The sequence below is a fragment of the Tiliqua scincoides genome, chromosome 4 (genome assembly GCF_035046505.1).
Source record: "Tiliqua scincoides isolate rTilSci1 chromosome 4, rTilSci1.hap2, whole genome shotgun sequence".
Lineage (NCBI taxonomy): Eukaryota > Metazoa > Chordata > Lepidosauria > Squamata > Scincidae > Tiliqua > Tiliqua scincoides.
The window spans coordinates 145,625,920-145,650,327 of NC_089824.1; the positions used below are offsets into that span (position 1 = coordinate 145,625,920).

The window sequence follows — 24,408 nt, forward strand, 5'->3', positions numbered from 1 at the left end:
TAGTAGAAGGTTATAGAAAGAGCTAGCCTTGAAAATGTTATGAAGAAATCATATCTATGGAATGTGTTTGCGGTTAAGCTTGAGAGCCAGCTGGTTACAGTCAGTATGAATGTCAACATCCTTTTTGAAATTTCCCTATTACGTAGCCTTATATCATGTGTTTTGAGACTTAATAAAAAGCTGGGTCAGGAGCTGGGAGACACTTCACTTCTCCCTTGATTTCATTCTTGCTCCTGCTTCCAGTCGTTTTGCACCTCTTTGAAACCTGTGTCTGTTGTCTAATTCTTGCCATGGCTTCTCTGCCACACCAAAGCAGCATCTCAAGCTGCTCCTCAAGTAGCACTGAAATGCTACACCCCCTGTTTCCTACCCTGAACCTTCCCTGAACTACCCACAGTGGTGGATCTCCCCAGCCCTGTGCCCCGGGGCAAAGGTTGCAATGGTGCCCCCCTGTGGAATGCCGCTGCCCCCTGTGTGCAAATCCGCACCCTCCCCCCACTTACCTGAAACTTATGGAGCCTTGCGCAACCTCATGCTGCACAGTTTCTGGGAGCATAGTTTCCAACCCCGTCAGGAGGCTCAGAGAGGCTTCCACGGGGTCCTAAAGGCGCACGCCCAGAGCAGTTGCCCCATCAAATGAATGGGAGGTCCACCACTGACTACCCATGACCCACTCCTGCCATCACTTTTTGTACTCCAGCACAGGCTGGGTCTCTGTGGCAGGGGTGTGGATTTGCACCAGTGAGGCACATGACAGCAAGCATGCAATTTACAGAGGCATTTATGGCAGTGGGTTGAGAGATTCACCAACATAAAAGCCCAATAGGATGGGCAGTATGAGTCACAGACTTAGGCTGCAATCCTAACCTCACTTTCCTGAGAGTAAGCCCCATTGAACAAAATAGGACTTACTTCTGAGTAGACCTGGTTAGGCTTGTGCCCTTACTCCTCTCACATACACTCCTGATCTGTCTTCCCCATATGAGTGTTTTCAACTTGGAAATAATTTACTTGAAGATAAATAGCCCATAGGGGATTGGTAGCTACAAACAACTTTTGCAGAACAACCAAGAGGTGTATCGTCAGAATTCAAAAGAAGAGATGGCTAAGAAGTTTATGACAGAACTCTTCAGAATTCTGTATCTAGTGGAAGAAAGCAGAGAAAAACATTGACACAGCTTTTTGCTGTACCAATATTAGCAACACTTGGCAACATTTTGACCGTTTTTTTCTGCCTCCAATCTCATCACTCCTCTCGCTCTGCTTCCATGACCCAAAAGCCTGGCGTGACATGGCTGGCTAGTCCAAATATCTGACACTGAATACGTCAAAGTACAGAGGCGATGTGCTTGAATTTCAGAGGGTGCTTTCAAAACAGCTTTGGCTAATTGTAAATAATGAATTATTTTCCTTCTTTAATGCCTGCAACTCTGTCCTCAGTTGCCATGGAGATTTCAAGTTTCAAAATGTTCTACTTTGAGAGGAAGACATTTTCAGCTTCCAGGTTCTCTGCTTTTTTGTCTCTCTCTTTTCTTTCTCTGGGAAGAAGATGCAGGTTTGAAAATAAATCATCTGCAACAGTGTCCTGATTTCTTCCTCTTTAGGAATAAATTAACTAACCAATAATAAGTCTTTTTCTGCCCTGTATGCTGAGTGAACATACCTTCTTTCCTCCCCCATCCCAGTATTATAATTATATTGGTTCAGCGCACACACATCAAGACTTAAATAACAAGGCTCTTGATGGGGGAAAAAAAATTACAAATCTGAGTCATGCTGCTTCTACAGTTTTTTAATGAGGGTGTAGGAGGTATGTAATGCATTCATGACTCACAGAGAATATGTTAAATTTATCCCGGCAGGTACTAGTGAGTAGGAAGGGCGTGAGGCAGCTTACATTTCGTTGTGACACTAGCAGAATGATACTGAGGAAACAACTGGTAGAAGGAATAAGGGTTTGAGAGGCCAGTGCTCCTGGGCTGTGTGTGAAAAATTGAGAAGGATAAAAATAAGTGCCACAGGGATGAATGCATTTTGCATTGAATGAGCATTGAATAAATGAGATAAGGGATGAAGGGGCAGGCTGGCTCACTATGTAAATGGACCAAATCCTCGATGGGTCAAGTGGCTGAATATCAAGCTGCCATTTTATTTTGTTCTGGAAGGGCTCCTGACAGGTGGTTAGTCAACAGTTGAAGGTTTCCCATCACCACTTCCCTGTGCTACAGAAAGTTGCACCTGATGAACAGCCTGTTTGTCACGCTGCTGTTATAGGCACAGGAATCTGGTCATAAAAGGTAGTAATCCAAGTTGGACATAAAGCTCCATGTAGGCATCTGTGGTGAAAATCCCAGATTTACCTTTATAGGTTGCCTATTTTTCACCTGTCTTGCACATTTCTATCACTTGGAAGGCTTCAGGGATGCCTTAGTATTCTGAAGGAACTGCGAAGTCATTTGAAGACAGAAGCTACATTTGCCCTATTGTGTGATTTTTGTTTGAGCATCTTCTTCTTCCCAGCTGACAAGTAAACAAAGGGCCTGGCTCTGAGTCAGCTCCCCAGACGGACCATGAAGCCCACCTCATTTGCAGGAAGTGGAAATTCAAGTGGCTCAGCTGACTCCAAGGATCCAACCTCAGAGACATATCCTGGGGCTATAAAATGTGGCATCATACACTGCCCTTTGCATATGACCCCACATTTGATGTTGGGACAATCTGATACTCTGTCAGGGCTCACCTGCCTATCCCACCACAGAGTGGGTACAATGGCCAAGAACCTGGAACACCAAAAGTAGGGCAGAAAAAGCATCCAGAGAAATTGTTAGGTTAGGTTTTGTTTTACTAGCCACTTGCATTTTAATATTTTTACCAACATTTGATGCTTTGCCCCTTTTCTTCTTCTTTTGTTGGATTATCAGGGCCTGGTTTTGATTTTTACTTTTTAATCAGTGTATCTTCCTTTCATTCCTTGGATATTTTGCAGCTTTTATATGAACTTCTTGCACCTACCAGCTTGGTCTCGGTTCATTCAGCAGGTTGCCACATCTCCCAGACTGCCCATATTTTGCTACTGTGTGAATTTAAGGGGAATTTCAGACCGTTAAGTCAGGCCGCACTGCTGGAATGCAAGTTCCGGCAGCAAAACCCAACCGTAGGATTTGGCTTTCAGTTAGCCAGAGGCTCAGCCAAAGTGGATACCTACTATCGTGTTGGGTATCCCTTTATAGTACACATTAACCATGACCCATCTGTGCCTAAGCCCTGCTGAAGCCATCAGTCTTACTTGGTCATGTTTGGCTTACTGTGCATGTGTTTATACTCTGAAGTTTGATTAATCTGATAACTTTCATTTTCTATGGGTTGTTACATATTTCTATCTCTAAACTGAACATGATCCCCTGTTAATTTATGCATTTATTTTACCTTTGTATCATGGAAAACATCAATAAAAAGAAAAAAAACAAACCATCACCTTAATTATACTTTTCTAATAACTCACCATCTGCCTTGCTGCCCCCTTCCATCAAAAGCTTTGCAATGTTGAGAAATCCTTTGGCAGAAGCTAAGTGAAGGGGTCTGTCTCCAACTTCTCCACTCACATTCACATCAGCACCAAATTTCAGCAAGAGTCGGGTTACCTAAATATTTTATTAGTCTTGAATTAAAACAGGCAGCAACAGTCATATTTTCCACGAAATCACAGGACACCATATAGATTGGATGCCTTTAGATTTGAAAATGCTGTTTCATAAAACATCAGGAGTATGTACTTTATCTAGCCACTGTCATGAGGATTAGGCTTATTGGGGTCTCCATCTATAATTAAACCACATGTACACAGAATACTCCTTTGCTCAGTGGCAGTTGTCATTGCCTTTCCCAAAATGACACTGACAGTGAAGGGATGAGAACAGACACACACCTATTAGTTTAACTGACCTAAGTAGCAAAACAGAGTAACGCCCATGAATTAGATATATTCAAGCTATAGTTACTTCTCTGAAAGCGAAAAAAACCCCAAAACCCATTATCATGAAAGGACCACATGTATTTTAATATAATTTGATAAAAACTGTGACAAGTTGTTCAAAAGCAACCCATACCAAAATAAAATACACCAGCCTCTCATGAAGGCCCTTCTTATGTAACTGGATGAAGAAGTGAATTTATATAACTTTAACAAGGAGCATCTCAGGAAAGCACACTGTTACTGAAACAAAATGTAAGATTACATTACTTTCAACTGTCTGCATCTTTGCGCTCGGGCTGATCCAAACAACTTTTGGAAATGGCTCTCTACTTTCATCTTATTGGCATGGTAACGACACAGGAAATAGACCATCTATAGGCCATGCCTGAATACAGTCAAATGCTCAAGAACCCCAGTGTTCTTGGCCCTCTGCTAGAGGTCAGCATCATTGGGCTTCTCCGTATACCTCAGCCTCCTCCTCGCCATCACCATCCTATCAGTCTGGTGTACTGGGAGAAAGCTGGCTGAGCAGCACCAGCAATCAGAAAGAGGAGTGGCAGCCATTGCCATTGCTGCACCCTGCTATGCTGGGCAGAGATGAGGATCAGGCATGATGGGAGATGGCAAGCAAGAAAGTGGCAAAAGTAGAAGTAAAGAGTTGGAGGAAGAGGCCCACAAAAGACCTTGACTGACTCCTAAAATCTAGAGCTGGTACTGTGAAACCTCTTTAGTCATTAGGCAATTCAAAAGCTCTGTCTGAAATTATTCATCTGTATTGTCTCATTCACACATGCAAAACATCATAGTAAGAGTTGAAAGTTCAGTTTCTACCAGCTTGTAGACAATGCCAAAAGCCACTTCTGTTTCTCTCTCTGTGAAGCAGGGTGTGCTATTTATTACACAAGTAGTCCTCCCTCTGTCAGTACACTGCCTATTCTGCCAGTCTACCAGCTGACTTACCTGTTCGTAGCCGTAATATGCTGCAATATGTAAAGGGGTGAAGAAAACCGCATCTTGAACATTGACATATGCGCCATGTTGCAAAAGAATATCTACAGCCTAGAAGGAAATAGAAGAAACATCCCAGTTAAGAGCGCTGCCACACAGTCACATTGTACACTGAAATGCTGCAGTGTGGCATGTAGAATGTGGCATGTACAACTCACTAACATTATAAAGGGATGCTTGATGAATGCTGCATGTTACTGTGGGGTTGGATAAATGCATTTGGAAACACATTGCCTAGAAAAAGAGCTGATTTGTGAAGATGGAAATTCTGAAATGACTGATGAAGGTAGTCCAGACTGATCCTTACTTTTTTGTGAAGTCCTGAGAAAAAAACAGGAGTGAAAGCACGTATTATCATCCGTTAGATACCACTTTTCAACAAAAAGTTCACAAAATAGTTTACAGAAAAAATCAAATAACGGGCAGTCCAATCCTGAGCTGCCCACTGCATGGGGTTGCAGTGGCGCTGAAAATGGTTGCAGCATCCAGCACCCAGTGCACTCCAGGCAGCCACCACTGCCTCCTTGGGAGAAGAGGACTTTTGTCCCCTTCCCCTGGGTAAAGCAAGTAGCCCGACAATGGGGTTACTTGATTCTACGGAGACCCAAAGGTCAGTATAGAATGAAGTGTCTCTGTGTCGGGTGGCCAGCCCAACACAGAGGATCTGGATCTGGTGGAGTGAAGCTCCACAGGTTAGTGGAAATGGGAAAGGTGCAAAAGAGAGCGACTAAGATGATTACTGGGCTGGGGCACCTTCCTTTTGAGGAAAGGCTACGGCATTTGGGCCTCTTCAGCCTAGAAAAGAGGCACCTGAGGGGCGACATGATTGAGACATACAAAATTATGCATGGGAAGGACAGAGTGGATAGAGAGATGCTCTTTACACTCTCACATAACACCAGAACCAGGGGACATCCACTAAAATTGAGTGTTGGGAGAGTTAGGACAGACAAAAGAAAATATTTCTTTACTCAGCATATGGTTGGTCTGTGGAACTCCTTGCCACAGAATGTGGTGATGGCGTCTGGCCTGGACGCCTTTAAAAGGGGATTGGACAAGTTTCTGGAGGAAAAATCCATTACAGGTTACAAGCCATGATAAGAACATAAGAACAGCCCCACTGGATCAGGCCATAGGCCCATCTAGTCCAGCTTCCTGTATCTTACAGCGGCCCACCAAATGCCCCAAGGAGCACACCAGATAACAAGAGACCTGCATCCTGGAGCCCTCCCGTGCATCTGGCATTCTGACATAGCCCATTTCTAAAATCAGGAGGTTGCACATACACATCACGGCTTGTACACCGTAATGGATTTTTCCTCCAGAAACTTGTCCAATCCCCTTTTAAAGGCGTCCAGGCCAGTCGCATGGGCTATGTCAGAATGCCAAATGCAAGGGAGGTCACCAGAATGAGGTCTCTTGTTATCAGGTGTGCTCCCTGGGGCATTTTGTGGGGCTGCTGTGAGATACAGGAAGCTGGACTAGATGGGCCTATGGCCTGATCCAGTGGGGCTGTTCTTATGTTCTTATTGTCCCACCCCCCTCCTGCCCTGCTCCTTTCCTCAGCATGCCTCCTTCCTGCCCTCTCCCCACCCTCCCTCTGCCTAACCCCACCCTGGAATGCCTCCTCCCTGCTTCCCCCAACACCCCCACCTACATCTCTGCTGCTTGGCTGTCCACACGACCACTGGGCATGCTAGCCCAGTGCCAGCCAACGCTAGGCTAGCAATTTAATTTTAAAAAATTAAAAAGTGGAGTTCCAACACTGCACCCTCTTTTCTGGATTCCTGAACTTATTGCTGAACAGTTGCTACCTCCACCTCCACTGCTCCAGTACTCTGTTCAGGTGGTATCTCTTCTTCACTCTTCTAACAACCAAGAGTCGTCAGCACTGCAGAAAGACCATTTGCCTACTACAGAGCTTGCTACCATACTAATTAGGTCTTCAGAAACCAACCATCCAATACAATTCGGTTTTTCTTCACTTAACCAATTGCTTTTACTTGCAAGATGACCTGTGCTCCTTCCTCATTTGTGGCTTCCTTAATACTGCTTCACAGAAGACGTTATCAAAAGCCTTTGAAGATATAAGCAAATTATGTCCACTTCCACAAGAGATCATCAATTGAGGCTTTATTTAAGGGTTAGAAAGTGTGTCAACAAATGCTGCATAAGATAAAACTAAGGATTTTCTCTCTTGGGCAAGGGTAACAGATAAGAAATCTTCTAACAAAATTTAATCAATTCTTATTGACTTTCTAGCAGGTGAAATTAAAACGAGAAAGACAGCTTCGACAATTAAGCCATACCGCATGAGGAAAAGTTGCTCTGTGTATCATGGTGTTAACACATCTAAAGGAACAGGGATGGTTTTCTGAACGTCTCCTTTTTTTTTTTAATTAAGCCATTCAACCCCAAACACAATGAATTCCAAGCAGTGGCCTAATTCTTTCCAATTTAGAAGATACTGATATAATCAGTCATGTCCTCTAGATATGATTTGCTTAAAAAGGAGAAGACTTATTAACTCCTTGCTGCACTGTGCAAATTTCAGACCGTGTTAACAAACTGTGTTACAGTCATAGCAAGACAGTTAAGACTGTGTTAACACAGTCACGCAAGATAGCCACTTGTGAAGGCAAGAAAGACTGAAATGAATCAGTTATAACAACAGCAGAAAGTCACCTGACAGATGTCAACTATAATGAATGAAATTATTTACTGAAGAATGAAGTCTAATTAAATATTGTATCTTATCTCTTTATAAATACTGTTATTATTATTATTATTATTATTAATAATAATAATAATAATAATAATAATAATAATAATAATAATAATAATAATAATAATAGATATGGTTAAGATATAGGCATTAAATTAAAACATGCTCTGATTTTGCATTAGGCTTATGTCATTGGACGTGATATTGTATTATATTATATTAAGGTTGAGTACCCCTTTTCTGGACTGCCTGGGGCAGGAAGATTAGAGATTTTTCCAGATATGCATAAATTATGCATAAATATGAGATATCTTAGAGATGGAACCCTAAGAGCGCATCAAGAGTGCTCTTTGGGCTGGTGTAAGGACTTGCACTTGCCTTGGACTGTCACAAATGTGCCATAAAGCATGTCTTCAATGACTCAGGAGCAGGCCATGCCAGCAGAAAGACACATGCCAGCCTCTTCTCGCTGGATCTGGAACTAGAAGAGGTAAATTCAGGCCAGCATGGGGAGGCCGGCGTAGGAGGTTAGGAAGCATTTAGGGGCAGAGGAGGGTGGGTGGTGGGCAGGTCAGTGGGTGAACTGGGCCTGAGAGAGGGTGGAACTGGCCACCAGCACTTAGGCCAGATCCTAACCCTCTTTCCGAGCAGCCCAGCATTACACCAGGCTGCTCAGATCTACACCAGCAATTTAGCTGGCATGGATCTGAGCAGTGCCATTGAGGTGTCTGCCATGAAACATGAGGTAAGAGGAAATAAATCTGCTTACTCTGAATAGCTCAGGATCCACCTCAAACCCTGCGCTGGATACAGTGCAGGCCAATTGCCCTTCCTGTTCCAGTGCAGGTTAGAATTGGGCTATTCACACTTCAGAACACAAATGCTCCTTGTGTTTACTTCTGTGTTCACACTTCCCAAGTGCTCTTTCTGCAGTCCACAATGTGCTGCCTAATCGGCTCCACTCTGCACTACCTTCTTCACCCTTAGGGGTCAAAGTGCAACTGGCATCCTCTGCTGGTTTGTTCTGAGTAGCACCTCATAAAGCATTGCGCTATTGCCAGGCATGCAAAAAGTCCCTGCTGGCTTGCTGCAGCACTCTGGGTATGCACAAAAGTTAAACAGAAGAAGTCCTGCCGGCTGAGCATTGACTTGTGCCCCATAATGCATCATGCTATGGCCAGTTGCCCCAAAAATCTCTGCCAGCCTCCTCACTAGATCACACTGAGAATGCAATAAATATAAACAAAAAATAAATATAATAAATATTAACCAAAAAATGTCTTGCCCGCTTCCTCTGCTAGATGAGTAGTAGCGCTATAACTACCAGGTGCAGAAAAAGTACAAAAAGTAATGTCCCCCTAAATGTTCAGATTTCAAAACAGTCCAGAACAGTCAGCTTGCATTCCCCAAGGAAGCAGATGGTTCTCCCTCTCTTCAGCTCCCTGTCAGAGCCTGTGATGGCTGGAGGAGGAGAAAAAAAGAAATGTCTGCTCTTGTTTGTTCTTTCCTCTGTTAAGTAAAATAATAAATGTTCAGCCTTTTCATGACACTTGGATGCCACGTACCCATATTCTGAGCTGAACAGAAATAGTTGTAGATTTGTAAAACACAATTTCAAAAAAAAGAAAAGAAAAAATGTGATAAAAAAAGAACTCCAGAGAACCAAAATTTGAAAATACTCTGGAGTGTATAGTGTCCCTTCTCTCTAGAATGTAAGGAACATAATGCAATTTAATTGCTTTCATTAAAAGCCCCCAAAGCAGAAAGGTAAATTAGAGCTCATCTTGCTATAGTTCTAATGAAATATCATGTACAATTGGGTCAATGTTTTTTTTTTTCTCCTTCAAGCCATCTATCCGCAATTAAAAATTAAAGAACTCAGACTTGTACACTGAGTGATCTACTTGGAATCAGGGAGTTGCAAATTAATCTGTCCAGTTATCCCAAAATCAAAATTTATTAATAGAGCCCACATTAGAATTCTCTTCCCCACTAATCATGCTGAAGGTGAAATAATGCAAGATGCTGAGTGAATCTGAATGTAAAATGCAGCGTCAGCAGACAAAATTTGACAGATGGAAAGCAGTAAACTAAAGCTGTCAGGATGGTTCAACACTTGCAGAGGTACCAGTGGTTTTCCTACATGTGAATTTCCTTAGGATTGCACTTGTCCCCATTTAACCCATTTTTGCCTGGCTTAAAGAAAGTAGTATATGGAAACTGGAAGTATACCTGCAGCCATTTATCTGGATGCAGCTGCTATGATTTCCACAATTGCTGTCGCTCCCAAAGACTGTCATCATTTTAGACATCACCAAAAATCGTGTGCAGTTGGACACATGTGTACATATGGCTCCAAGTTCGCACAAATTAACACCAACGCTTGTATTTTGGAACCACCAGTATATAATCTCTAGATGCTGTACTTCCTACTTTGTATTTCAATTTGATCCCAGTGATGAGGAGGAGAAGCCAACAGTGGATAAGCAGACATGTCTCCAGGGGCTCCTGAGAGACAGTCTGTTTTCCCCCAAAAAACTTCAGGTCTGATCTGAAGATCTTTATCAGGAGACATAAGATCTTTCCACAGTACCAGAGATTTTGGTTCAGGTACCAAAGATTTTGAAAGCCTGACTGGGGGGGGGGGGGCTTTCTTCTTGGAAACCTAATCATCAGGGACAGTATTGGGGGAGGTTCAGTGTCTGCAATCAAGCTGCTGGCTCCATGCTAAGATACCATATGGAAGAAAAAGCATGAAGTGTAAAGTTTAAGTTGGAAATTTAAGATAAGTATGTGTTAATATTGTCCTCGGCTTTGATTGACTGATTTGGCTAAAAGCCCTGGATACACTGAAGGAGTTAATGAGAAACTTTTTAAGGATGTTGAAAGTGCTCTTTGTAGTGGAATAAATCGGTCGTGGATTATAATTATAAATATAATTTGGTGTGTGGACTAAAATCCAGAATTACTTGTGGACATAATTTTTATTAGACTTGAAAGAGTTTTGTCTCCTTGAGACTGTTTCTTTCGTTTTGTTTTTCTCCATCAATCACACTGTTATCTGTAAGAAAAATTCAAAAAATGCCTGACTGAAAAAACATGTGGTGGAAGTAAGGAGAATAATTCGCTGTGGACATCTTGTGGATTAGAGAGAAATTGCAAGGTGGAGCCTGTTCCAGATATTTGGACTCAAATGATCCTCAAAAATTTGGAAAAATTGCTCACAATGAGAAGACAGCAGTTGAGTTGGTCCTTGCAGATTCAAGCCAGTTTAAAGACTCTGTCTCAAAAGAGAGATGTGTGCAAGGAGCAATTGGAAGATGTGAAGAGAACAGAAGATAAACAGAAGGAGAAAGCGGAAAAGATGATGGTGAGGGATGAAATCATCATCAGAAGAGTGGATACAGAAATTAGAAGAGTGGAAAATCAACAGGATCTAGAGGGAACGCTGATGGAGATTGAAACAGAGAAGATGGACAGAGTAACATGGGTGCACAAAATACAAAATTTGTTGGGACAAGAAGAAGAAAACATATCCCAATTAATTGGAAGAATGAACATACCTTATACAAGAAAATGTGGGCTAATTGGATTCTGTTTATGGAGATAAATTCTTAAAGATATTACAGGAGAAAAAATGGAAAGAAAGTAGAGAAACCTGAGGGTTAAAGAAAATTGGAGGATTTTATTTAGTTAATAACTGGTTTAAATTTACTTAAAAAATAAATATATAGGAAATTGATATATATGAATTAGAAAAAATAGCTGGAAATGTTAGCGTGTGGATGAATTGTTTTATAGGTAGTTATTATAAACCACCTGCTATATATTCCTATATTCCTGTTCCTATATTGGAACCCCTGCTAACTGGGTAAGAGGCACTCTTTCAAGTGGGTGTTCTTCTTTTTAGCAAGGGGAGAGTAACTAGCCCACTTCACCCCAGCAGTGTCTTTTCTAGTGGCTGCCTGCTGGTGTTCTTTTGCATCTTTTTAGATTGTGAGCCCTTTTGGGACAGGGAGCCATTAGTTATTTGATATTTTTCTCTGTAAACCGCTTTGTGAACTTTAGTTGAAAAGCGGTATATAAATACTGTTAATAATAATAATAATAATAATAATAATAATAATAATAATATGTTAAAGAATAAATGTAATTAGATTGGAGAATGGTAAAGAACATATTATAAGAGATTGTTGGTTTTATTATAATTTGGAAATTAGATTACTATTATTTGATATTAATGAGTAATTGAACTAGTTGAGACGATTAAAAGTGAATATTTAGAAAAGATATTACAGGGAATTAGGAAAAATCTATTATATTTGATATAAGAAATATATAAATGAGTAGAAGAGTTAGAAGTAGATTGAAGAATTGTTTTATATGCTGTTATACTTTGGTAATTAGATTATTTTGTTTTAATATTAATGAGTAATTGAACTAAGTTTATGTTTGATAGAAAGTGAAAATTTAGAAAAAATAGTACAGGGCATTAGGGAAAATTTAGTATATATTATATAAATAAATGGATAAACTAATAAGAGGCAGAAGTAGATGAGTAGTAGATTAGGAGATATAGTATGATTAATGAGTAATGGTATAAGGTATTTAGCACTCCTAAATGTATGTTATATGTTTGTATGTCTGTGTGTGTTAATTAAAAATAAATAAATAAATAAATAAATAAATAAATAAATAAATAATTTGTTCCCAGTGACATCATTTGACAGTCTTTGTAAGAAGCTTTATCTATATGCATTAGTTATAAAAATACAGTTTTGCTTATCATGCATAATCCAAACTTTGTCCTTCCAGAACACCTAGTTATCTAAAGTTATTCTTGTGTTGTCAGTGTCAGATGGACTTTTCGATAGCCTGGCATTAAGAATCTTGAGACTGTTAACTTTGACTTAAGCCATTTCTGCCCAACGTTGCATATACGCAACAGGGATCAAAGGTGTACACCTGTAGGCTGGGCAGAAATGAGTTAAACCTTTTTAAAGTTGTTGAAAAGTATTTGAAGCGGGGTGTCTCCAATGAGGGCTGCCAACAGTCAGGCTCCAGCACTTGACCTCCTGCGCCACCAGCGCTCGACTGCAGGCCTAGGAGACTGAGCTTTGAGATGCAGGGTTTCTATTTAGGGAGCAGTACCAGCCTGATCTACAATCTAGACCAGGGGTGTCCAAACTTTTTGGCAGAAGGGCCACATTATCCCTCTGACACTGTCGGGGGCCGGGAAAAAAAAATTAATTTACATTTCAAATTTGAATAAATTTACATAAATGAATATATTAGAGATGGAACTTATATGAATGAATGAAGGTCTTGCAATAGCTTAAGGCCTATAAAAGGCCTTTCGCAAAGCAATTCAGCCTTTTCTTTGCTGCTGCTGCATCACAGATGTGAAACAGCAAGTAATGGAGGGAGCCCTTGTCCTACAACTCACAGGAGAGGTTGAGCAGTTGGCTGTCACACTGAGAGCAGTTGCATCAGACTAGTGCAGGCTCCAGCAAGTCTCCGGAGGGCCAGAGGCTCATTGGAGACTGGGGGCTCCCTGAGGGCCAGATTGGGAGTCTTCGAGGGCCGCAAGTGGCCCCAGGGCCAGAGTTTGGGCACCCCTGATCTAGACAGCTAGCCCAAAGGGCAAAGCCCAAAGTGCAACAGCCCCATTAAGTCTTTGCCTCAAAATTGGCGCTCATCCTGAGAACTGATTCTAGTGTGAGGGCTATGCCAAGCTCCTTTTCCATGTTCCTGGTTGTGCCCTTGGGTCTTGACCTTTGTTTACCAAGCACTGCCTCTGTTTGCTACCTCAAAACATGAGCCCCACCTATTCTAGACAATGCACCCACCTCTGGTCCACTTGGTGGCTAGCCAGCTGCCTTGGATCAAAAAGATTTCTCTCTGATCTCTCTTTACCACCACTTGATGCAGCTTGCACTACATCAGCAGAGCTGCTTTGATGCTAATGGTGGGGGATAGGACTGAGGCATTGGTCTAACAGTGGGCGAATCCTTTCTCCCCATTATGTGACTTGTTCCCAACTGCTAGGACCACCAGGGCTTTATCCATTATTTTCATTCCCTTTCCAACATTCTTACAGTTGCCAGTAAACATATTGCAAGTGTAAAAAGACAATCTCAATACACCTATATGAACGCGTGTCTGTGAGAGCGCTGGCATGCGCGTACTACGTGAACGCTCTGTGCTGCCGCCTGGTTCTTTTTGATTGCCTTCTGTTATTTTGGTTGCTTTCAGTACATCTTGTCAAATGCTTTGTTAACGTGCTTTGTATGCATGCAAGGCTCAAATTGGAAGGAAAAAAATCACTTGGCTCAAGCAATTCTTATTTCTCTCTGACAGATGTAGATTCTTCACATAGGTCCTGTAATGCTTATTGTCCTTCTTGAATTCCAGCTGGCAGCTCATCCCTTGCCACATGATGTTGACAATGAAAGACTACACTTAAACTCTCTTTCCAAAAAGAGGCATAGTTGGGCAGGAATTTCTATACTGTTAGGCAAAATCCAGGCTACACCAAGAGGCAATTGTTATGCTGGAATATGCTGAACAGCAATTAAATGCTTAAAGGTAAATGAAAAAAACAATGACTGCTCCTGTTTTACGTAGAAATGAATATGAGATTTCTCAAGTGGCAAAGTATTCATCGTGGCCACAAGTCAGTGAACAAATGGAGCATACTTATTTGATTCACAATTGCAGCATGTCCTTGGCAGAAATTTGGGAGGAGTGGTACTATTTAAACAGGCATTTGATTTCATTATTTCAAGATTTTTGACTTTTCAGTGTGGGAGAGATGGAGAAATGACTTTATACCCCTATAAAGTATGTAACCATTGAAGAAGAAAATGACATTGCATTCACCTATAACTTTGGTTCTTCAAGAGTCATCACATATACATTCCTTTCACTTTGCCACTTGGAGCATTCTAAATTTTGCAATCACATGCTGCTATTAAAATGACCGTTGGACAGCATTTTAGGAAGTGCCATATGTAATGTAACCTAATGGCTAGTGCTTATGCTGACTGCTGCTTGTATGGAATAAACACAGACATTTATGTTGCAGCGAAGATGGGACAGAAATGAGGAAGAGGCCCCACTTCCATTCTTATTTATGAAGAAGTAGATGATCTTAGATGGGAGAGACATATCCTCTATCAGGTTAAGCACCAAATGACAGTAGGTGAGGTGCTGCAGATAAATGAAAAATCTCCAGACACTTCTGAAAACTGAAAGGCAGTTATGCTGTGCTGTGGATTTAACTGGAGCAGCGGTGAGAGAGGAAGTCCTTAACACTGTCCCCATAAATCATTTTTCTGATCAAAATCGCTCCCACCTGTTCCTCTCCCACAGAAAAACGATATGAGACCCGAGATGAGGAAAAGCAGCTGTCCGTGCAATTTTGGTCAAGAAAATAGCCTGTAAGGAAAGGCACATTCTTTGCACACACACACGGATAAAATGACTACCCCTCTGTGGCTGCACTTCAGCAGGAAAACTCTGAGGTCATGTGACCAATCTGGTTTCACCCTCACAGATAAACCTTTCCAGAAATTTCTGCCAAGTGCTGTACAAGAGATGATTAAGTACATGTTGGGACAATCGATGAAGAATTAAGAGCCAGAAGAAAATGTTCAATTACTGTATGGGACTTGACCCACTTGTTCCATGGTTGTTTTCCACTTGAAAAAAATCTAATCCAATGCACAGAGAATGTAGTTACTGCTGTGGGACATCTCAGTCAGGGCCTGCACCTGCCTGTGTCAAACATCTTATGGAGGTATTCAGGTTTACTTGCCCACATGTATAACATGTGAATTCTCTATCCAATGTTATTTGAGCCTGGTAAAAAGACTGCAGCCATGGTTTGGAATGGGGGGCGGGGCGGGCGGGGAGGAAGGAACCTTGTCAACTGTGTAGAAAATTAACCACTAATATCCTTGTGGAATTGCATTAGACAACCACTAAAGTTATGTGAAAACATCAAAGTCATGTGATAAAAGATATATCTCTTAAGTGAGCATTCAGACAGACAGCATAGGATAATCCTCACTTTTTCCTGAAGATTCTGTTGTGCCAATAGCAGGAGTCAGGCTGCTCATGTTGCATGGCTCTGTGAATTTCCTAATTGTACCTGCTGATCATGTGAATGGTGACTAGAAGACAATGAAGCCTCATTTAAAGAAAGCAAGGCTCAACGGCATGGGAATAATAATACACCCCCCCCCCCAAATGGATACTGTGCTTTATAGAGAGTGTGTACAAGCAGTAGCAAGCAGGGCCAGGATTCCAAAATGCCACCCCCCCACCAAAGAAAATGACACCCCCACCAATCATCTTAGAAGGCCTTCTGAGAGTTGGGGAAGCTCTGGCCCTCAGAAGGCCTGCAGACAGGGAGGGAGCAGGCACAGGTAGCCCTCAGGGCTACCATGCGCCCAGGAGCACTTGCACTTATGGACCCGCCCTAAGTATGGCACTGTGTGCAGGGTATAAATATTATTTTAAAAAACAAATACATATGTGTCTTAGGCCCAAATCCTAACCAACTTTCCAGCACTGGCATAGCTGTGCCAGTGGGACGTGTGGCGCATCCTGCAGTTGGGTGGCACTCATGGAGGCCTCCTCAAAGTAAGGGAATGTTTGTTCCCTTATCTCTGAGCTGCATTGCCCTTATGTCAGTGCTGGAAAGTAGGTTTGGATTGTGCGCTGAGGGCACAAGCCTAACCAGTGCTACTCAGAAGTAAGTCCTATTTTGTTCAATGGGGCTTACTCTCAGGAAAGTGTGGTTAGGATTGCAGCCTGAGTTTATCATCCCTGTGCTGATGGAGCCAATAGTCTAAAAGGGCAAATGAGGAAAACAGCAGAAGCAGAGGAAGTAAAGACAAGGTTAGGAAGGGATGAATGAAATCACTTCTGGGTTGAAAAGTATGGAAGACTCAAACAAGAAGCTGAACCACAATTTCTCCTGCTATTCTCCCCCCATCTCCCAATACAGGATGTCGAGTTCCTTTTGTAACAGGCATGTGGCTAATCTGAACCCAGTTCCTCCCTTGCAGGTTGTATCAGTGTCTCTAAAGGTGCTTTCGCACTGCTCATGACCTGGGTCAAGCCAAAGTGGATCACGATCACTGGGAAAGCTCTACAGAAGGGCAGAATCATTCACTTCAACAGACTTTGGCTGGCACTGCTGATTTCCCATCAGCCACAGGCAACAGAGCTATGATAGTGATTGAAGAGGCCAGTAAAACTTGGCACTTTCTTCCTGGAGGCCACAATAACTTTTATGAGCTGCATCGTTCATGAATTTGTACACATTTCATGATATTCACTGCTGTACTCTCTCTAAATGCCTCTCTAGCAGTAATAGTTTTATCACTATGAGAAGAGCTTTATTGTGAGGACGCAGTTACTGAACAGTGCATGTTAAAGTTTAAATTAGGGATCAGCTGAAAATCATATTTCTACTTTGTATAATGGGTAGTCTGCCATTTTTACAATCAAATTCCCAGAACACTAAACTTTTCCAGGTTTTGATTTAGTTCCAGTGGGCATCTTCCTAGTGATAACTGGAGCTTTGGAAATGTTCATTTAAGGCCCTATCCAAATGCAGCATGGACTTCACACGGATACCACTGCAATATCTGTCATACTCTAAGCCTGGCCAGCAAGAGCAGGGGATGAGGGAAAACAGTGGAGCCTAAGGCACTGCCCACTGGTGCAGCCAGCTCAGCAAAAACACTGGCATCGCTAACAACCACCACCTTGTCCAGATGCCATCAGCAGCAACTGATCAAGGCCACACAGATGCTCCCAAAATCTAACTGCCAGGCCCATGCCTGGCACCTGCTCACCCCCATTACAGCATCACACAGACACAGCCTGGAGACCCCATGGGCCACGATCCCAGACAAAACTGCCTGGGAGCATGCACCTTGGGACACAATGCAGCCTAGTCCTAAGGAGACCCACAGAGGACCAAGTCAACAGCAAAATACATGGCCAAGGAGTTCAAGGAAGATGTATCGCTGCCAAGGTCCATGGTCACCATTTTTAATGGAAAAATTCTGAGGAGACTCACACATGCTCACACCCACCAGACATCCTGTGAATCAGTTGCATGCTGCAGGTCAGCTCACCAATTATCCCAGAGATGCCATAGATGGCAATGGCACCCTGGCACAAGCCATGGCCCAGCACATGCCAGAACACAGCCAAGCCACTTGCAGCAAACATTGGCACTCCCATGCCATGGTGAAGCTGCATATGCAATTTGTGGGGAGGAGGCAGGGGGAAGAGAAGGGAGGGGTAGCGGGAATGGGAGAGATGCAAGGTAAAAAACAGGGGGCCGTACTAACTGAATGCCTTGCCATGTGCCCAGGGAGCAGATGGTGGGCTCCAGTCCTGCCAGCTGGAACGCATTCTGATGCCCACACCTAACGCCAGCTATCTACCCCATATCTGGAGTTGTCAGCCCAGCCAGGATGCCCAAAAGGTGGTTCTGCTCACACTGCAGAGCAGCTGGGTCCACCAAAACCTGCTTCTGCCACTCTGCACCCTCCCAAGCTATCACCAGAGCCATCAGAATGTCCTCCTGGTGCTGCTCCATGGTGTTGACATCCCACACAACCCTGCCCAGAATTTTCGGAAGCTGGGTCTGACCCTCACTGGCCATATCAGCCACCTGCTGCCCCAGCTGACCTCCCTCTAAGCATGCATGTTTAATATAGCCCCACAGGGCAGACAGGTTGCAAGACAGAAGTTGACGGGGCCTGAGGCACAGGAGCACATGGTAGTAGAGGGAGCCTCTATGCTGGACCCTCAGCTGGTGGGGCCGCTGCAGCATGTGTGCCCACCCAACCTGGTGCAAGTTCAAGAAGCCTCATGTTGGACTTTCAAGCCCAGGACTTTCAAGCCCAGGAGAATACAATATGGTGTATGCTGATGCCTCTGACGCCGTCCTCCTCCCAGGCGTGATCTACCTCCACCCTTTCCCTGCCCCACGCTTCCCAGCAGGAGCTATAACCTCCATCAGGCGCTCCTTTTGGATCCATCACCAGCAGGACATTGCAGGCCTTCCCACAGCACTCCTTGCTCACTGGGTGTCACAGAGCGTTTAGCTACACCCTAGTCTGGAGCAGTGGTCACTGCACCCATGCTGCAGAGGTTTAGGATTGTGCCATTAGGCTAGAACCCTATGCTAATATTCCTGGGTGTAAGTCCCATTGAACATAATGGGACTTAGTTCTGAGTAGACATGCATAGGCTTAAAATGTCAGGCTTACTCATATAGTCTAATAGTAGACCATGAATGTATGTACAACAAACCACCTGCAACACACTTAAAATGTTACAGCCATTTCTTAAGCATTACCTTGAACTCTCCAATACATAATTCACATGAAGAGTAAAAATTGTCGATAAAATTGTGGCACTGTCTCTGGATTTGCATGCACTTACACAAATATTTAAGGACACGTAGGCGTGATTTTTCTTCATAATAGGATATGTAAATAGAAAGAACAAATAGTTCTAGGTTATTGTAATTCTGCATGGTAGGTGATAGTTTTTAGTATCAAACATAAGCATAAATACTAAGCATATTAATTATGCACTGGATGGGTTTCATCTCATTATTTCATCCAAGCCTGCCAACATGTCACCACTGCAGCTGTTGCTGAATTTATGATAGCATAAGGTTCTTACACAGTGAATGATTTTATCCCCAGGTACCACATCACTGAATACCCTAGGATGAGGAGGATGAAGTAATTCTAAGAAATTAACCAGAGCGCAATGAAAATCAAATAGACAAGAATTTGAAATTGTGAGATTATAGTGAATCAGAAGTATTTTAAATGAATGGGCTGATTCAGTGATACTTCAGCAATGGAAGCACAAGACTATGATTTAAAAAGCACATTGCCTCTGTGTAGATAATTTCACATATGAACAAAAATGTAAAGCACTTCATGATATCGCTGCTTTTTGGATTTATTCATACAGTATGAATTACGCTTTCCTAATAGCACTTGACTTTAGCTAGGGACTGAATACTTTCCCAGTTGCCTTTCCCAATCTGCGAGAGATATATGGTGAATTTCACATTTGTGTATTCCCTCACACTTGATGAGGTGCCTGTGCATTTTGTACTCAGGTATACTTACCAGTGTATAAATGCAAAGTGAGAATCAGCCTTTAGTGGATGATACTTTGCCAAGAAAAGAAGTGAGCTAAAGCCAAAAATGGAAAACAGTTAACAAATTAACAGCCCAGTACTATTCATTCCCACCCCACCTCCCAGCCCCGCCAATGCATCAGCACTAAAATGGTGACTGCTGCATCCTATGGTGGGGGAGCAGTTGTGGAGGTCAGAGGGGTAAGTCTCTGTGACATGGGGGAGGTCTACTCACACCTGCACTCGCTAAATAGCTGGCACAGGTCAGTATGGAAAAACACTGGGGGGTCGAGACCAGGAAGGGACATTGGTGGTGCCAGCGCCAATGAACTTTCCCCTCCCCAGGCCCAATCCACCCATCCCCTGCCTCTTTCCTCACCCTTCCCCATCATGTTCCCCCCTCCCTCACCCCTCCCACCTCTACTCACTTTTCTGCTTTGGTGAGTGGCAGGGGAAGCATTACGTGGGCAGGAAGCTGCAGGCCTTCCCACCGGCACCTTCGGAGTACCTTTTATAATTGACGCTGACTGTTGTACAATGGTCAGTGCCAACCACCACAGGAGGCACACCACCAGTGGGAAGCACACATAATATTAGGCCATAAATGTATCCTAAACAATAAACTACACTTGCATAGTGATGTGTCCATACATGCATAGTGACCTTATTTGTCTGTGATGCTGGCATGAATTTGGGTGCAATATGTCACCCATATTGGGTGCAATATGTCTTTGGATGCAATCCCAACCCCTTATGTCAGCGCTTTCCAGCACAGGCTTAGCGGTGCCAACGGGACATGTGCTGCATCCTGCAGTTGGGTGTCACTCACAGAGGCCTCCTCAAAGTAAGGGAGTGTTTGTTCCCTTAACTCGGAGCTGCATTGCCCTTATGTCAGTGCTGGAAAGCACTGACATAAGGGGCTAGGATTGTGCCCTTTATTATGTAAGGAAAACAAAAGTTATACAACAAATGTTATAGATACATAATACCTAGATTCCATAATACCTCAGTCTAAAACCTGAGGTTTTAATTGGATTTAAGACAGCATGGTGACTTGTGCTAGACCAGCTCTGTGGCCCTGGAGGATTGGGCAGTTATTTGTATCCAAAGAAAGTTAGTCATGACAAAGCACAACTGCAATCAAAGAAACAAATTAGCCATGACAAACTAAACTCCCAATAATTTCAGTAGAACTGAAAAATCCTTCCTTAGAATGACTCTAAATCCAGGCATTTACAGGGTTGTGAACTGACTGTTTAGTCTGCAAATATAGCAAAACAAAAATCAACAACAACAAAATGATCATTTCTTTCCGTTATAGAAGGCCGTGACCTTTTTTAGATACAGCTTCAGTTACGATCAGAGAACAGATCAATTTGTTGCAGCCTTGGACGGCAATTTAGATCCACGTCCTGACATAGCTAATGTTCACCCAGTTCTATCTAGATACTTCACAGATTTCATATTTTATATCATCAATAAAAATGATTTACAGCCGACTGTAAAGTTATTCATTTTGCAATTCCCAGAGATCACATTTACTGTAGATTGTGAAACAGCAATGGGATATATATTTGGGGATAGGAACAACTTAAAGGCCAGGGACAAGGTACTTCCTTGTGTGACAATGACAAGGGCAGCACTTCAGATACATGCACAGATGTGATTATCCCATGACCACATTTTTGAAAAACAAAAACAACATGCAATATTAAATTGCTTATAAAAGATAACCCATTCCATTCCCTGAAGATCTGGAGGCATTTGTCTCCTTGGGGATGTCAATGGAATTTGTTCATTGACACAACAAAGTATAATTGAAGATTTCAGAGCAAGACTATGGATTATAATGGGAAAGGCTATCCAATAAAGGGCTAATCTGCAAATAAAAAACATGAGTGGTTCATCCTGAAAATATGCTCTCATATTAAAAAACGAGTATTGAGTCAAAAGTTCTCTACTGAGAGCTGTTTTGTTTTGCAAGGGTTGTAATTCTCCTGGCAACTGGCAGCCACCAGTTCCAACTCCCCCACCCCGGAAAGTCCTAGAATAATGCTACCTCGTGACAGAGAATCAATCTGCAGCTTCCGGATGTCCTGTAGACACTATTTCTCTTTTTAATGGAAAATATACGTAAAAGAGCAATATGTCCCAACATATTCTTAATATATATAATAAATGGTACATCTGAGTATGAGTGCTAGTATGCCTGAGTGTTAACTATGAATGCTGATGCCTAAGTGTGTTTCAGTGAGTGTGTGTATACATCTATATATGACCATGAAGCTCTATAATATGTTAAACATATTGCTAATGCTGTCCAAATACATTCATTGTTTTTTGTCCCTGTTAAGCTGCACAATCAGGTACTAAAGGGTCAGGTTTAGAGCTGAATACCAGTCCTGAACCTTGTAATTTTATCTGAAGACTTTATTTATCCCTTTCTGCCCTTGATATGCTCCTTAAAGATTTTCTTTAACTTTACAGCATGTACCTATCATCCCTGCTTCTAGAGCGCTTACTATCAGGGGGGCCCATGAGAGGGGGGTTGCAGGGGGTATATTGTACCTGGGCTCAGGGTCAAAGTGGGGGCCTAGGAGCCAAAAGAGGGGAGCTGGAAATTTCCTGGGATCTCAGAAAATGTTTGCATATATTGTGCGAAGAATAGAATTAATAATTTGCATAAGCCTACATAGTTTTACATATCTGAATTCGTCGAAACTATGATCCAACAATCGTGTGAAATCATGATGCAATGGGGAACAGAAGGGGCCTCAAAGAAACTTTGTACCCCAAAAGAACTCTGTTAGGACAGATTCAGGTCCCAGCAATTTGGCTTCCCTAAAGTGATGACTCAGGAGCTTCCTCTCTTAAACACAACTGTTTAATTATATTTACTAACAGCCCAGTCCTGAGCTGCCCAGCGCATGGGGCTGCAGCAGTGCTGAAAATGCCTGCCGCTGCATCCAACATGTCCCAGACAGCTGCTGCTGGCTCTTCGGGAGAAGGAGACTTTGGTTCCTTTCCCCTAGGTAAAGCGAGTAGGCCTGCAATGGTTACTCAATTCTACAATGATCCAAAGGTCAACATAGAATGAAGAGCCTTTGTGTCCGGTGGCCAGCCGGACACAAAGGCTCAGGATTCAGTGGAGCAAAGCTCCACCGGTCCTGCCTCCCTCCTGCCTCCTTCCCCTGGCACGCCTCCTCCCCAACCGCTCCCTGCCTGCCGCCTCCCCCCGCCCCATAACATCTCCTCCCTGCCTCCCCCACACCCCCACCTACCTTTCCACTGCCTGGTGGTTGATGCGACTGCTGAATGGTGGAAGTCCAGTGCTCCACCAGCACCAGCTCTAGGGTCCGCTCTAGGGCCTGCAGCTCTAGGGCCCGCAAACATGCCTTAGGGCACATCTGCAACAGAGTGCAACAGCACTCTTTAGGATTGGGCCCTAAACAATTTGCACATTTCTGCTATTTTATTTGAATTCCAAATTTAAATTCCAATATTTGAATTTATTTGAATTCATTTGAATTTTAAATTAATTCCAAAAATCTCAAAAAGCCTCAAAAATTCCTACTGCTTTCTTTTACCCTTTCTGGTGTTATACTTAAACGACACCCACTATTGCTTCCAGACCATTCTTTTCTTGCTTCTAAGCAAAAGCCATTCGTAGTGCATAGGAAAATAACTTTCTGTAGCTTGTAGCTTATCCCAGTCTTATAGCCTGGGGAAAGGAATTATAGAAATCTAATCAATCAATCTTTTAAAGTTTCAGAAGGGAACTTGGGCAAGCCTGTTCCTCCACTCCATCTGCTCTCCGTTTTCTTACTTTTTGTTTTTGTCCCCTAACCACTTAAGTGTCTCAGCTGCTTATGCTCTCAACATATCTAGATAAGGTTCTAGAAGGTGACAGGACTGCTTGGGGAGCAGAATATATAAATTTCTATACTTCTGTGTGCATAGAGATTTTTCTATTAGAAACAACTACCCTATTTTTGGGTTGCCCTGTTTCGCTCAATTATTTATTAATTTATCTAAAAACATTTTTGCCCTCCCTTCCAGAAACACCTCAGGCATGGTGGGAGAGAGGGAATGGGGTAGTGATGGAATGGGGGTGGGTGGATCAGGCCCAGGAGTGGGGCGGGATCAGCGGGGCTAGTGTGTGCCATATCCATATTCATTCCAGGTCCGATCCACCTGCAAGGATCAAAGTGGACTTGCGCCAGCAATATTGCTGGCGCAGGTCCAAGTTTACCCACTGCAGCTGCTGGAGCTTACCCTGGGGCAAGGGGACAAATGTCCCCTTATCCCGACCAGCAGCTCAAAATCCCGCATAGGATACAGCAGAAGCCATGCCAGCATTGCTGCCTCACCACCTCCTCATTTAGGTGGAATTGGACTCTTCAATTTAGTTCTGTTATTCTTTGTGACTGATGTAGCCAAAGGAATTATAAACACAAGTAGATGTGCATTTATGATTATATTTACAACTGTGAATCCTTCATTATA

At 42.8% G+C, this 24,408-nt stretch overlaps 1 protein-coding gene across 1 annotated transcript in view; it reads right to left on the bottom strand.

Moving 5' to 3' along the window:
- TNNI3K (TNNI3 interacting kinase) overlaps positions 1-24,408 on the bottom strand; it is a 204,810-nt gene that overhangs the window by 150,421 nt on the left and 29,981 nt on the right. Inside the window, exons 7-8 of the mRNA XM_066623520.1 lie at positions 4,934-5,032; positions 3,503-3,641 (exon numbers count right to left, since the gene is read on the bottom strand). Coding sequence (XP_066479617.1) covers positions 3,503-3,641; positions 4,934-5,032 — 238 coding nt within the window. The remainder of the gene's footprint in view (positions 1-3,502; positions 3,642-4,933; positions 5,033-24,408) is intronic.